The 15,013-nt window shown below is 42.8% G+C and overlaps 1 protein-coding gene across 2 annotated transcripts in view; it reads left to right on the top strand.

The window, feature by feature from the left end:
* Positions 1 to 4,172: 4,172 nt before the first annotated feature.
* Positions 4,173 to 15,013, top strand: part of mtdha (metadherin a) — a 30,138-nt gene continuing 19,297 nt past the window's right edge. The window contains exons 1-3 of one of the 2 annotated variants that reach the window (XM_045709775.1): positions 4,173 to 4,603; positions 5,114 to 5,206; positions 5,635 to 5,719. In XM_045709775.1, coding sequence (XP_045565731.1) covers positions 4,268 to 4,603; positions 5,114 to 5,206; positions 5,635 to 5,719 — 514 coding nt within the window. In that variant the 5' untranslated portion in view covers positions 4,173 to 4,267. The remainder of the gene's footprint in view (positions 4,604 to 5,113; positions 5,207 to 5,634; positions 5,720 to 15,013) is intronic. The other variant, XM_045709776.1, reaches the window with a different exon arrangement.

Here is a 15,013-nt window from a genome sequence, read left to right as displayed (position 1 = left end):
TCTGGACGATGCACCATGCTGCTTTTTTGACCGGAGCGGCACAGATTACTGTTCGATTTATCAGAGCGCTGTTTAAACATTTTTTTTATTAACAAATCAATACAGAAAGTACATGGGGGAACACAAGTATACTGCTCCAAAAAAAAATAAAGGGAACACTTAAACAACACAATGTAACTCCAAGTCAATCACACTTCTGTGAAATCAAACTGTCCACTTAGGAAGTGTAACAGGGTTCCGAGTGAGGAGATGGAGGACTCATCCATGAACGATATACCAGAAATGGACATTGGTGAGAGGACTAGTGTGTGGGTATCAGAACAGACCTCGGGGGAAGCACAGTCGAAACCCCAGATGTGCTGGAAGATGGCCCACTGGCGAGGGACCCTCAGAACTCACCACATTCTGAAGATGCCGCTGGTGGCACAAGCTCCAGCAACAGTCACAGAACCCTTGACCTTGACTCCCCACCGACTGTGGACAGTGACCCACCAGTGGTGGTTGTAGGTGAACAGGTTAAACATAATAACTCTGTTAGGACTGTCAGGTCAGGGGCTGGTCGGGTTAAGAAAACGCCCCAGTGAGACTCATAGAGACTAATGCAGACACAGAGGGTTTTTCATACAGAATTCATTAGAATACCTGTGTGGGTGTCGGATTAGAATCCAAGTCTGTAGCCCATTTTTTTATTTTTTATTTTTTTCTCGTTCAAGAGACCCCATGGAGGTCATGGGTCTGAGGTCAAGTAGACCAAGGTTTTTCTGTCTGAGGTTCTTATTGTCACTGAGTGTACTGGACATGTAACAGGCATGTTTTTCTACGGGCTCTTTGAATTCCCCTAATTCTCTTTAGAGAATAGTCTTTGCACTGGAATATTTGGTGACATATGTATTGCAAGGTATTGCATACCTCATTTTGTTTCTTTATAGTGTGCAAGTGTAATTCAGCAGGGGAGAATGTAACAGGGTTGGTTATGTTTCCACTTGCCTCTAAAGAAAGGCGTATTTAATGTTCAAGCATTCTTATTGGTTGGTTCAACTCTGATGACAATAAGGTGTGTTGTGATTGGACCCGCTTGCAGATAGGGATGAGATCGCGAACGTCAGATCTCCCCAGTATGAAAATGTGATGCAAGGGGTAGGTCACATTCTGAATACTGTTTTATATTTTATATTTTACAACGTGTACAAGTTTGCTGTAAGTTACTGATTTATACATGTGTGGGTATATGGTACCTGTTAGGGATTGAGGGGCTTTCTGCGATGTGCTTTGGCATATGATTGCTGTAGATAAGTGTGTTAGCTAGCATACACCGTTGTAATGGTCACATAAGCCCACTGCTAACACAGTTGTCTTCATGCTACAGATTTTACCATCGACAGCCATCAGTATCATTAAGCCCTGCACAAGTACCGTGCTGTTTCCCATTTAACAACAGGTATTTACACAGCTTATATTTTGTATTGTATTTTTGTATTTTGTGACCCAGTATGAAAATGTGATGCAAGGGCTTCTGCCATCGACAGCCATCAGTATCATTAAGCCCTGCACAACTACCGTGCTGTTTCCCATTTAACAACAGGAATAAATGATGCTCAACTGGGACCGCTGGCTGATGTGATTTATTAGGAAAAAAACACAACGCAAGGAGAGTACGATATACATCTGTTACAGAAGCAACACTGATTGACAATAAATTTCACATGCTGTTGTGCAAATGGAATAGACAACAGGTGGAAATTATAGGCAATTAGCAAGACACCCCCAATAAAGGAGTGGTTCTGCAGGTGGGGACCACAGACCACTTCTCAGTTACTATGCTTCCTGGCTGATGTTTTGGTCACTTTTGAAGGCTGGCGGTGCTTTCACTCTAGTGGTAGCATGAGACGGAGTCTACAACCCACACAAGTGGCTCAGGTAGTGCAGCTCATCCAGGATGGCACATCAATGCGAGCTGTGGCAAGAAGGTTTGCTGTGTCTGTCACGTAGTGTCCAGAGCATGGAGGCGCTACCAGGAGACAGGCCAGTACATCAGGAGACGTGGAGGAGGCCGTAGGAGGGTAACAACCCAGCAGCAGGACCGCTACCTCCGCCTTTGTGCAAGGAGGAGCAGGAGGAGCACTGCCAGAGCCCTGCAAAATGACCTCCAGCAGGCCACAAATGTGCATGTGTCTGCTCAAACGGTCAGAAACAGACTCCATGAGGGTGGTATGAGGGCCCGACATCCACAGGTGGGGGTTGTGCTTACAGCCCAACACCGTGCAGGACGTTTGGCATTTGCCAGAGAACACCAAGATTGGCAAATTCGCCACTGGCACCCTGTGTTCTTCACAGATTAAAGCAGGTTCACACTGAGCACATGTGACAGATGTGACAGTCTGGAGACGCCGTGGAGAACATTCTGCTGCCTGCAACATCCTCCAGCATGACTAGTTTGGCGGTGGGTCAGTCATGGTGTGGGGTGGCATTTCTTTGGGGGGCCGCACAGCCCTCCATGTGCTCACCAGAGGTAGCCTGACTGCCATTAGGTACCGAGATGAGATCCTCAGACCCCTTGTGAGACCATATGCTGGTGCGGTTGGCCCTGGGTTCCTCCTAATGCAAGACAATCCTAGACCTCATGTGGCTGGAGTGTGTCAGCAGTTCCTGCAAGAGGAAGGCATTGATGCTATGGACTGGCCCGCCCGTTCCCCAGACCTGAATCCAATTGAGCACATCTGGGACATCATGTCTCGCTCCATCCACCAACGCCACGTTGCACCACAGACTGTTCAGGAGTTGGCGGATGCTTTAGTCCAGGTCTGGGAGGAGATCCCTCAGGAGACCATCCGCCACCTCATCAGGAGCATACCCAGGTGTTGTAGGGAGGTCATACAGGCACGTGGAGGCCACACACGCTACTGAGCCTCATTTTGACTTGTTTTAAGGACATTACATCAAAGTTGGATTAGCCTGTAGTGTGGTTTTCCACTTTCATTTTGAGTGTGACTCCAAATCCAGACCTCCATGGGTTGATAAATTGGATCTCCATTGATTATTTTTGTGTGATTTTGTTGTCAGCACATTCAACTATGTAAAGAAAAAAGTATTTAATAAGATTATTTCATTCATTCAGATCTAGGATGTGTTATTTTAGTGTTCCCTTTATTTTTTGGAGCAGTGTATATATAAATAATATACAAAGGACAATTGGGCTAGGGGCGGGGTTGGGGGCGGGGTTGGGGGGGGTACAATATCACATTACACAAGGCCCTTAAAGGGGCATACACAGCTTTTTTTGTGAGTAGAGTATTTGTCTTAAAATATAGTTACATTTATTTTTGTAATGTAAGAAAATGTGGTGTTTTGTTTGTAAATTTACATTTGTGAATATGAAATTTGTCCAAAAGAATAATGAAATGAATTACATAAAATTGTTTCAACTTATTTATATCGTAGGTAAAGAATCCTAGTACATCTCTCCATAATAGTGTAACATCTTTAGAAATGTGTTCAATTATAAATCTACTGATGTCTTACCACAGTTTCCTTACATGAATACAATGCCCAAAAAGATGCAACGCTGTTTCTGGGTGGTCATTACAAAAGGAGCAATTTTAATTGATGTTTTTCTTAGACTTCTTCATATAGTGGTTGGCAGGATAATATTTGTGAATAATTTTAAAGGAAACTTCCTTAATTTTGTTAACAAGTAGGTATGTGTGTTGCAACATCCAAACTTTTCCCCAGCTGATATGATCAATAAAACCGTTCCAATAAGGCATGAGATAAGGGTTTAGATATAACATCCTCGTATCATTCTGGTGTTGAATGGACCAACAGAGAACCCAGTCTATCCTACTGATGAGTCAACGGGGTTAGTGGAAGGTAGGCTCTGAGGGTCAGGTTCCTGAATAATAAAACACCTGAGGGAATAACATCTAAAACAATTGCAAAATCTTTAGGTGTTTCAGGGATCTTGTAAAGTGATCAGAATTCCTTATAACTACGTTTTTTTTTTTTTTTTAACTCTGCATTTACAAGTTGGCTCACCAATAGGATATTATATAGGAACCAATATTCTAAAAACGAAGTATTTTTAGATAATATATCCCGGTTTTATCAGGGCGCTCCTCGGTCCCCCGCTTTCTCTCGATGACGTAACAGGCCTTTTCCCGGTGCCCGGTTCCCCAGCTCCTGGAACAGCTCGTCAGACCGTCCCGAGCCCCTCCCCCAGCTAGCAGTGATAGCAGTGGCTAAGCTACATGCTAGCTGGCGCTTTGAGAAGATGGCAACGGACTGGCAAGCTTCAGCTATTGAGCAAGCCGAATTGATATCCAGTCGTCTCAGAGACCTGTTATCCACCGGGGAGGGATTTATCCGGTCGGAGTTGGGACTGACGCCTGAGCTGTACCCGTCCTGGGTGATACTCTCCACGGCCGCGGTTGGGCTGTTGGCGGTGCTGGTTCTGTCGTGGGCCGCGGTCTGTGGCCGACTCTTCGCTGGGAAGAAGCTAGGAGCTCCAGTTACACAAGACAGTGGTGATTCCCTCAAGGCCCAAGTGAATAAGATTGTGAAGCCCGAGGCACAAAATAAAAAGACGAAAAAGAAATCAACTGAAAAGGTACATATAGCTAACTAACTAGTTTGGAAATGGCCATTGTCGTGGCACTGGCAAACTTCCATTCAGCTGAGTTTTGTGTTGTTGTCCGTCTAGCTAGCTGAATGGCGAAACCGTTTTCTAACATCTAGGTTTGTTTTTGAAAGTTTACCTTGCAGATAGCTACTCTTCGTTAGTATGAGTCATCATATTCTCATGTAATGTTAGTTAGCTATCAATTCCATGTGAATCATACATGACCTAGTTAGTACTAGACATGCGACTTTAACTAGTTAGCCAGTTTAACTAGTTAGCCACTTTAACTAGCTAGCCAGTTTAGCTAGCTAGCCAGTTTAGCTAGCTTGCCAGTTTAGCTAGCTAGCCAGTTTAGCTAGCTTGCGTAGTAAGCTGCCTGGCTGGTTAGCGACAGCTTGTCTGATCACGGTCAGCCTGCCTGATGTCTTGGTTTATCATGTTATTTGTCAGTCACAAGGCTTCAGTAATAGTTTAATATGTCGTTTCTCTCTCTGCCAGCAGAAGGCTCAGTATAATGGACGAACAGTGCCAGAGCCTCAGGAGGAAGTGAGAGAAGAAATTACCAAACCTTCTCCAGAGATTAAAACTGAGGTTTGTAGTACCCAACAATAACATATATTTTTAAGTCTTCTGAAAGTGTATTTTGGATGACAAGGGGGAATGTATTTGTCATCCAATTCCAAAAGGCTAAGCGATCCTTGCACCTGCAAATCAGCATCTGTAGTAGTTAGAGTTGATGAAAGCCCCGTCTCCACAGTAGTTAGAGTTGATGAAAGCCCCGTCTCCACAGTAGTTAGAGTTGATGAAAGCCCCGTATCCACATTTTAATAAATGCATTTCTATTGCTTTGTGCCGAGAAGGAGACATGGTGGATTCAACACAGCAACCCTATCGTTCATCTAGTGTGTGTGTATATATATAAATAATTTCAATACACCCATTACCAGTGAATGAGCATAAGGACTGCTATTGCTTGCACTTTTTGAAAGTTGGACTTTTTGTTGTCTTTAATTGAATAGGTGAAGAAAACCAAGAAGAAAGCCAAACCCGAGGTGAAACCAGCCAAGAGGGTTTCTGCTGGCGATGGCAAAGAGCCTGATGATGGTATGACCCTTAACCCCTGTATGAACCCGTCACCTTGGTTGACTTCTTTATACCCTTGTAGCTAAATGTATCCTGCAGAATTCTACTGATTTCATTCAGACTGTGCCGTTGAAGACACTTGTATAAGGCCGCAGTGGCATTGTTAGGGGATTAGGCAGTGACTCACAGGACGCATCTGGAAAGTGGCACTTCATCTGGAAAGGGGCAGTTGTTTGTAAATCATTCAGCGCGTTATGTCAAGATCACAGATTTTAGAGAAACAACAAACGTCGGTACATATAAGTGTCTTATATTGGCTGAAAGCTTAAATTCTTGTTATTAATATAACTGCACTGTCCAATTTACAGTAGCTATTACTGTGAAAAAATGCCATGCTATTGTTTGAGGAGAGCTCTTAACAACAGAAGTTTTCGCCGCGATAGGTTTGATAAATTCACCTGTGAAATGTGTACTTACATTCTGAAATCTTGCTCTGATTTACCATCCAAAGGGTCCCAGAGATAACATGAAGTGTCATTTGTTAGATAAAATCATTTTTCATATCCTAAAAAGGTCCATATAGCATGCACAATCGATTTTGTTTTTCCACTCGTTCAATTTGCAAAGAAAGGAATCTGTGAAAATCTAACCCTAAACGTTGTTTCAACCAGTCAAATCACGTTCGTATCTATTCCTCAGAGATCCTAGAAGGTAACAAGACTTCACTATTTCATTCGGGGTGTAGTATATCCTACAGGACACCATATTTGGTAAGAGAGCGACGCCTTCATGGCACGCCGATGACGCGGGCAGCCGTCACTTGAACGACTATCTTTGTCAAATAAGCACCAATTGGGGTCAAACAAAGCTATCTAGATAGCCAATGAGCTGGGCTTTACGGGAGTACCCGGAAACCATGTATATGTCATAAAATGTAGCAACCAACCTTGTATGACAGCAGGCCTTTTCATTTTGGACAAAATATATAAGGATATTCAGAGTTATGGAAACTGGTTGTTTTGCAAATGTAGAACTTATGGCTACTAATACTGGGAAAGCTAAATCAAAGTCCAAGTATACAGATTTGACGATATTCTTGCAGAAAAATGGAATATGAATGCAAATGTCTCCTTCACGATTTGCCCAAATGTACCCGTGGACTTCACATAAAGTCTTGAGGATCAGTCATACTCCAAGTTATCCATCTGAAACATTGCACATGCACTGCTGCCATCTTGGGGACACTATCGGAATTACAACCAGAGTTATGGCTATAACAGTGACCTGTCTCTTGCATTTCAAAGATGGTGGTAAAACACTGGTTGTTTTTGAATTTTATTATTATTTTCTTCTACCAGATCTATTGTGTTATATTCTCCTACATTCAATTCACATTTCCACAAACTTCAACGTGTTTCCTTTCAAATGGTACCAATAATACGCATATCCTTGCTACAGGCAGTTAGATTTGGGTATGTCATTTACCGTAATTTCCGGACTATTAAGCGCACCTGAATATAAGCCGCACCCACTGAATTGAATATATATATTTTTTTGAACATAAATAAGCCACACATGTCTATAAGCCGCAGGTGCCTACCGGTACATTGAAACAAATGAACTTTACACAGGCTTTAACGAAACACGGCTTGTAACAAAAAATACAAAATTTGCAGTAAGCTTTAGTTGTCTTTTTGCACTGAGTCAATTCCTCACGCTGCTGTTTCCAACGTCTTATCATCGACTCATTAAGACCAAGCTCCCGTGCAGCAGCTCTATTTCCTTTACCAACAGCCAGATCAATCGCCTTCAACTTGAAAGCTGCATCATATGCATTTCTCCGTGTCTTTGCCATGATGAGGGTGACAAAATGACTACCGTAATCAGAATGATGGGAAGTTTGAGAGCGCTCGATTTAATCTAAACTGTAAACCAAAAAGTTATTTGACCTTAACCCGTTCGGCAATTTCATTGGTCTAATGAAAGCTTCATGCCGCCAAAAAACTGAGCACATCACAGAATGTGTTTTTTTGGGATTAAAAAAATTGAAAGCTGGAAAAATCCATATATTAGCCGCGTCATTGTTTAAGCCGCGAGGTTCAAAGCCTGGGAAAAAAAGTTGCGGCTTATAGTCCGGAATTTACGGTAGGTGGAAATTGGGGGGGGAAAAGGGGGGCTATCCCTAAAGTTTTTAATGATTGATGTAATTTGACCTTGATCTATGTAACATCAAGCTGTGTATACACTTCCATTGTTGGCCAAGCAGTAATTAAGGATATACAACAATAAGTTGGATATCTGTATGATGACGTCCATTAAAACCTTTAAAAATCACACTTAAAAGGTTATCAAGCTATACTTTTAGTTCTGTAGATATCATCTTTTTCATTAAGAAATGTATAAAGGTGCTCAAGGGGGGGGGAGGGGGATGATGTTTCCCATAGATACTGATCTCAGATCAGTTCAGGTCATTTCCATTATAAAAGCACACCAACATGACAAATGAAAGCTATGATAGTTTGTATTTGTGAGAAATGAAGGTGTGTTTATATACTGTGCATTCGCCAAGTATTCAGACCCCCTTTTCCACATTTTGTTACTTTACAGCCTTGTTCTAAAATAAAAAAATATCTAAAAAATCATCAATCTACACACAATACCTCATAATGACAAAGCGAAAACAGGTTTTTAGAAATGTTTTAACATTTTTATATATCTTTTTTTTTTTATTTATCTTATTTACATAAGGATTCAGACCCTTTGCTATGAGACTCTAAATTGAGCTCGGGTGCATCCTTTTTCCATTGATCTTCCTTGAGATGTTTCTACAACTTGATTGGAGTCCACCTGTGGTAAATTCAATTGATTGGACATGATTTAGAAAGGCACACACCTGTCTATATAAATGTCTCACCATTAACAGTGAATGTCAGAGCAAAAACCAAGCCGTGAGGTCGAAGGAATTGTCCGTAGAGCTCCGAGACAGGATTGTGTCGAGGCACAGATCTGAATGCCAAGCGTCATGTCTGGAGGAAACCTGGCACCATCCCTACGGTGAAGAATGGTGGTGGCAGCATCATGCTGTGGGGATGTCTTTCAGCAGCAGGGACTGGGAAACTAGTCAGGATTGAGGGAATGCTGAACGGACCAAAGTACTTAAAGATCCTTGATGAAATCTGTCTCCAGAGCACTCAGGACCTCAGACTGGGGCGAAGGTTCACCTTTCAACAGGACAACGACCCTAAGCACACAGTCAAGACAACTCAGGAGTGGCTTCGGGACAAGTCTCTGAATGTCCTTGAGTGGCCCAGCCAGATCTCGGACTTGAACCCGATCGAACATCTCTGGAGAGACCTGAAAATAGCTGTGCAGCGACGCTCCCCATCCAACCTGACAGAGCTTGAGAGGATCTGCAGAGAAGAATGGGAGAAACTCCCCAAATACAGGGAAAGGGAGATACCTAGTCAGTTGTACAACTGAATGCCTTCAAATGAAATGTGTCTTCCGCATTTAACCCCACCCCTCTGAATCAGAGAGATGCAACCGGGGAACAGTGGGTTAACTGCCTTGCTCAGGGCCAGAACGACAGATTTTTACCTTGTTAGCTCGGGATTTGATCCAGCAACCTTTCGGTTACTGGCCTAATGCTCTAACCACTAGGCTACCTGCTGGTTACTGGCCCAACGCTCTAACCACTAGGCTACCTGCTGGTTACTGGCCCAACGCTCTAACCACTAGGCTACCTGCTGGTTACTGGCCCAACGCTCTAACCACTAGGCTACCTGCTGGTTACTGGCCCAACGCTCTAACCACTAGGCTACCTGCTGGTTACTGGCCCAACGCTCTAACCACTAGGCTACCTGCTGGTTACTGGCCCAACGCTCTAACCACTAGGCTACCTGCTGGTTACTGGCCCAACGCTCTAACCACTAGGCTACCTGTGTGCCAAGCTTGTCGTGTCATACTCAAGAAGACTCTGTGCCGTAATCGCTGTCAAAGGTCCTTCAACAAAGTACTGAGCAAAGGGTCTGTATACTTATGTAAATCTGATATTGTTTTCTTTCAGTTAGACATTTTTGCAAATGTATTAAAAATAACAACTTTTTTTTTGATTTGATGAGGGGAAAAAAATATTTAATCCCTTTTATAATAAGGTTGTAACGTAAGAAAATGTGGAAAAAGTCAAGGTGTCTGAATACTTTCCGAATGCACTGTATTTTACATTTCCAACCTAAAAAAATAGGAATAAGCCAAGGCTTTGATTTCTGGTCAAACAGGAAAAGGAAACATCTACCTGAAGTCTAAGAACAAAACACAGTAACGTAACGAGACCCCTGCCAACTAATATGAACACTTATATTTAGATATTTTTTTGCCTTTATGTACGTTTTAAGAAACATTGCCTTGTGCCTTAATTCCATTACCAAAAGCCCACATCTTTAAGATATTTTTAAAAAATCTCCCTCATGAAGGAGGATAATGAAAGTTCACAGAAGTAACAAGTAAAGGACCTATCAATTAATTTGTTTGATATCAAATTTGTTTATGAATTAAGTGATTAAAACTCAATTCTGTTAAAAAAAATTGGTAACAGAATTTCTGCAATTTTAAATTTGCTACAATGGGAAATCAAAGTTGTCACAAACCAGTCGGGTTCACAAGTTTGGACAGCACAGTAAAGAGTACTGTAATGCAGAGCACATGAGTTGAGTACACTATAATGTACTACAGTGGACTGGACTGAATAGTTTTTCACACTATACTGAAACTAATGCACTTTTGATACAAAATAAAGAAAAGTTCACTACTAGAATTTATGTTTGGTACTTCTGTCAAATGGATAGACATGACCTTATCAATCAGAATAGCCCCTTTATAGCACCAAGAGCAAAGTGCCTGATCCACTTCCTCATTCATTGCTAGAGCTGTCTGGCTGCATTGTTAGCTCTGACAATGACTGTGTGTACACTGAACAAAAATATGAACGCGACATGTAAAGTGTTGGTCCCATGATTCATGAGTTGAAAGAAAATACATTTTCCAAATTTGTTAACATCTCTGTTTTAAGCATTTCTCCTTTGCCAAGGTAATCTATCCACCTGCCAGGTGTGGCATATCAAGAAGCTGATTAAACTGCATGATCATTACACAGGTGCACCTTGCGCTGGGCACAATAAAAGACCACTCTGAAATGTGGAGTTTTGTCACAATGTCTCAAGTTGAGGGAGTGTATAATCGGCATGCTGACTGCAGGAATATCCACCAGAGTTGTTGCCAGAGAATTTAATGTTAATTTCTCTACCATAAGCTTCCTCATTTTAGAGAATTTGTCAGTACGTCCAACTGGCCTCGCAACCTCAGACCACGTGTAACCACGCCAACCCAGGACCGCCACATCCGGCTTCTTCACCTGTGGTATCGTCTGAAACCAGCCACCAGGACAGCTGCTGAAACTGTTGGTTTGCACAAATGAAGATTTTCTGCACAAACTGTCAGAAACCATCTCAGAAGCTCATCTGTGTGCTCGTCGTCCTCACCAGGGTCTTGACCTGACTGTAGTTCGACGTCGTAACCGACTTCAGTGGGCAAATGCTCACCTTTGATGGTTACTGGCACGGTGGAGAAGTGTGTTCTTTCTGGATGAATCCCGGTTTCGACTGTACCGGGCAGATGGCAGACAGCGTGTGTGGCATTGTGTGGGCGAGCAGTTTGCTGATGTCAAACTTGTGAACAGAGTTCCCCATGGTGGGGTTATGGTATGGGCAGGCATAAGCTACTGACAACGAACACAAATTGCCATCGATAAAATCCAATTGAATGCACAGAGATACCGTGATGAGATATTGAGGCCCATTGCCGTGCCATTCATCCGCTGCCATACATGCATATGAATAAAATCATAGAGGATAACACACAATGAAGTCTGGGACTTACAAAGGTCTGTATACTTCCTGGAAGTTGAAAATGTTTCATTTCTTCCATGGCCTGCATACTCACCAGACCTGTCACCCATTGAGCATGTTTGGGATGCTCTGGATCGACGTGTACAACCACATGTTCCAGTTCCCGCCAATATCCAGAAACTTCACACAGCCATTGAAGAGGAAGTGGAACAACATTCCACAGGCCACAATCAACATCCTGATCAACTCTATGTGAAGGAGATGTGTCGTGCTGCATGAGGCAAATGGTGGTCACACCAGATACTGACTGGTTTTCTGATCCACACCCCTACCTTTTAAAGTTAACTGTGACCTAAACATGCACGTCTGTATTTCCAGTCGTGAAATCCATAGATCAGGACCTGATTAATGTATTTCAATTTGCTGATTTCCTTATGAACTGTAACTCGGTAAAATCTTAGAAATTTGGCATGTTTATATATTTGTTCAGTATATGTGAAGACTCTAGAGCATTTGCGAACAAGGAATTCTGATAAACATGGCGTCTCATGTGGGAGATGTATGTGGACAAAACATGCTCAGTTTGAGCTACTCCAGGAAGTGACGTTGCAGGCTAGCTCAGTGCTGCCCCCTCTCATTGAGTATCTCAAGTTGAAGGCCGACCAGGGTACTGCAGGCTTCCATTAGCTACTGATTCTTAAAGTAATCGGTTCAAGGCCAATACATCTGGAGTAATAGAATAAATTATTGGTACCATGATTGTCTTTTGAAATGTGTATTTATTTACACGAAGATTGCCATTTTTCACATTCACTGTTTGTTTTCTGAAAACAATGCCTGCAGTGCCTGGATCGACCTTGAACTTTGGCTTCAATGAGAGGGGACAGTCGTTCCACCCTGCTCCGACAGACAGACAGACAGGAGTGAGAGACAGACAGACAGACCAAGTCAGTTTTAGAACGTTTTTATTTACAATGACGGCCTACCCCAAATCCGGACGACGCTGGGCCCGTTGTGTGCTGCCCTATGGGAGCTTCCAGCTTTAATTAGAGGCTGACTTCACTTGCAAGCTGACAGTTGACTCTAACATTTAATTCATTACCCTACTACCTGGTTTGTGATATGCAAAATATACTGATTTCAAAGCTGATTGTCCCCAAAACTTTATTTATCACTTCCTTGTCTCCCTCGCCTCCCGTCTGGTTTCCGCTAGATTCCACGGCCACGTTCTCCCTCCCGTCTGGTTTCCGCTAGATTCCACGGCCACGTTCTGCCTCCCATCTGGTTTCCGCTAGATTCCACAGCCACGTTCTGCCTCCCGTCTGGTTTCCGCTAGATTCCACGGCCACGTTCTCCCTCCCGTCTGGTTTCCGCTAGATTCCACGGCCACGTTCTGCCTCCCGTCTGGTTTCCACTAGATTCCACGGCCACGTTCTGCCTCCCGTCTGGTTTCCGCTAGATTCCACGGCCACGTTCTGCCTCCCGTCTGGTTTCCGCTAGATTCCACGGCCACGTTCTCCCTCCCGTCTGGTTTCCGCTAGATTCCACGGCCACATTCTCCCTCCCGTCTGGTTTCCGCTAGATTCCACAGCCACGTTCTCCCTCCCGTCTGGTTTCCACTAGATTCCACGGCCACGTTCTGCCTCCCGTCTGGTTTCCGCTAGATTCCACGGCCACGTTCTCCCTCCCGTCTGGTTTCCGCTAGATTCCACAGCCACGTTCTGCCTCCCGTCTGGTTTCCGCTAGATTCCACGGCCACGTTCTGCCTCCCGTCTGGTTTCCGCTAGATTCCACGGCCACGTTCTGCCTCCCGTCTGGTTTCCGCTAGATTCCACGGCCACGTTCTCCCTCCCGTCTGGTTTCCGCTAGATTCCACAGCCACGTTCTCCCTCCCGTCTGGTTTCCGCTAGATTCCACAGCCACGTTCTGCCTCCCGTCTGGTTTCCGCTAGATTCCACGGCCACGTTCTGCCTCCCGTCTGGTTTCCACTAGATTCCACGGCCACGTTCTGCCTCGGAACAAAGTCTTTACTTTCTTAGAGACAACACACACGTTTTATAAAAGAGATTTGTTTGTCTTCTATGCAAATGTTAATCAGTACAATAAAACATGTTCTCTTAGCGTTTGCCAATAAAACGCATCCTAAGTGTAAGAGGCGGTTTGTCATCTGATACCAGCTAAAACAAGCTGACTAGATCAATGCATTCATACTCCTATTGAATGTGTTAACCTGTATTGTGACTAGACCTAGGCTACATCTTGATTTACCCAGTTTATCAAAAGAGAGACATTTTTTTACTGTTGTTTTTGTAGTTAGATTGGTAAGTCAAATGGATTGTATCATTGATTCATTAATACATACATAGCTGTCTCTAAAAACAAATTGACAAACATTTTCAAATGTAATGATATTGAACAGCGCAGTAGCTGAGTTTGTCTGGATAAAGTGGCATTCTGGGACTTTTTGGCTAATACGCCTTTGTTTTTGTGTCATGATGGTGTCGTGTATCATGATACTAAACCTGGTGTCGAAGTATAAATTCTGATACTGTGACAACAATAGTACTGGACTGTAGTCTAATCTACTATGCTTTGATGTCCAAACTTGTGAAACATGGAAGTCTACGATTGGTTCAGGTTTGGCCCGGACCAACCAAATTTGGTTGTGTTTGGGCTCATTAAAATAATAGCCAGTGTGTAGAATAATACCAAAATATGCAAAGGAGGATATTTGTGTATTTCTACCTTTTTTTTTTTTTTTTTTTTTTTATACCTATTTAGGATACATCACCATGAAGAGAATATTTATATCCATAATTATGGATTTCTGTATAGCTCAGATCAAGGATCCACTCTCCGTTACCACTAGTCTCTCCGTTACCACTATCCACTTACATTTTACATTTTAGTCATTTAGCAGACGCTCTTATCCAGAGCAACTTACAGTAGTGAATGCATACATTTCATTTCTAAACATTTATTTTTTATTTTTTCTGTGCTGGCCCCCCCGTGGGAATCGAACCCACAACCCTGGCGTTGCAAACACCATGCTCTACCAACTGAGCTACCCAAAATAATAGATTTTTTTTCAGTGTGTCATGTCATGGCTGACACCCCATTTTCTTTCTGCAGACATTTTTTTTATCTTAATCCAAAGCAGATATTTAAAGAGTTTTTGGAAAATGTGGACACAACTTTTTGTGAGATTTTACTGTATTTCTGTTACCAAACTTTGCATCCGCACAGCTCTTTCAGTAAATGTTTTTGTAAAATGTTATAAGTAGTCCTTGTGCATAGAGTTTTATGGTTTGTTAAACTTCAAAATATATTTTTTTTGCATAGTTGTACATTTGAAGTGGAAAATCAGTCTCGGCGCAAATCCGTTAACCTTGGAAATACCCTCAAGGTTAGA

This window comes from Salmo salar, chromosome ssa27 (genome assembly GCF_905237065.1).
Source record: "Salmo salar chromosome ssa27, Ssal_v3.1, whole genome shotgun sequence".
NCBI classification, from domain to species: Eukaryota; Metazoa; Chordata; class Actinopteri; order Salmoniformes; family Salmonidae; genus Salmo; species Salmo salar.
The sequence above is the reverse complement of the archived record's forward strand: the minus strand, read 5'-3'. Positions and strand labels throughout refer to the sequence as shown.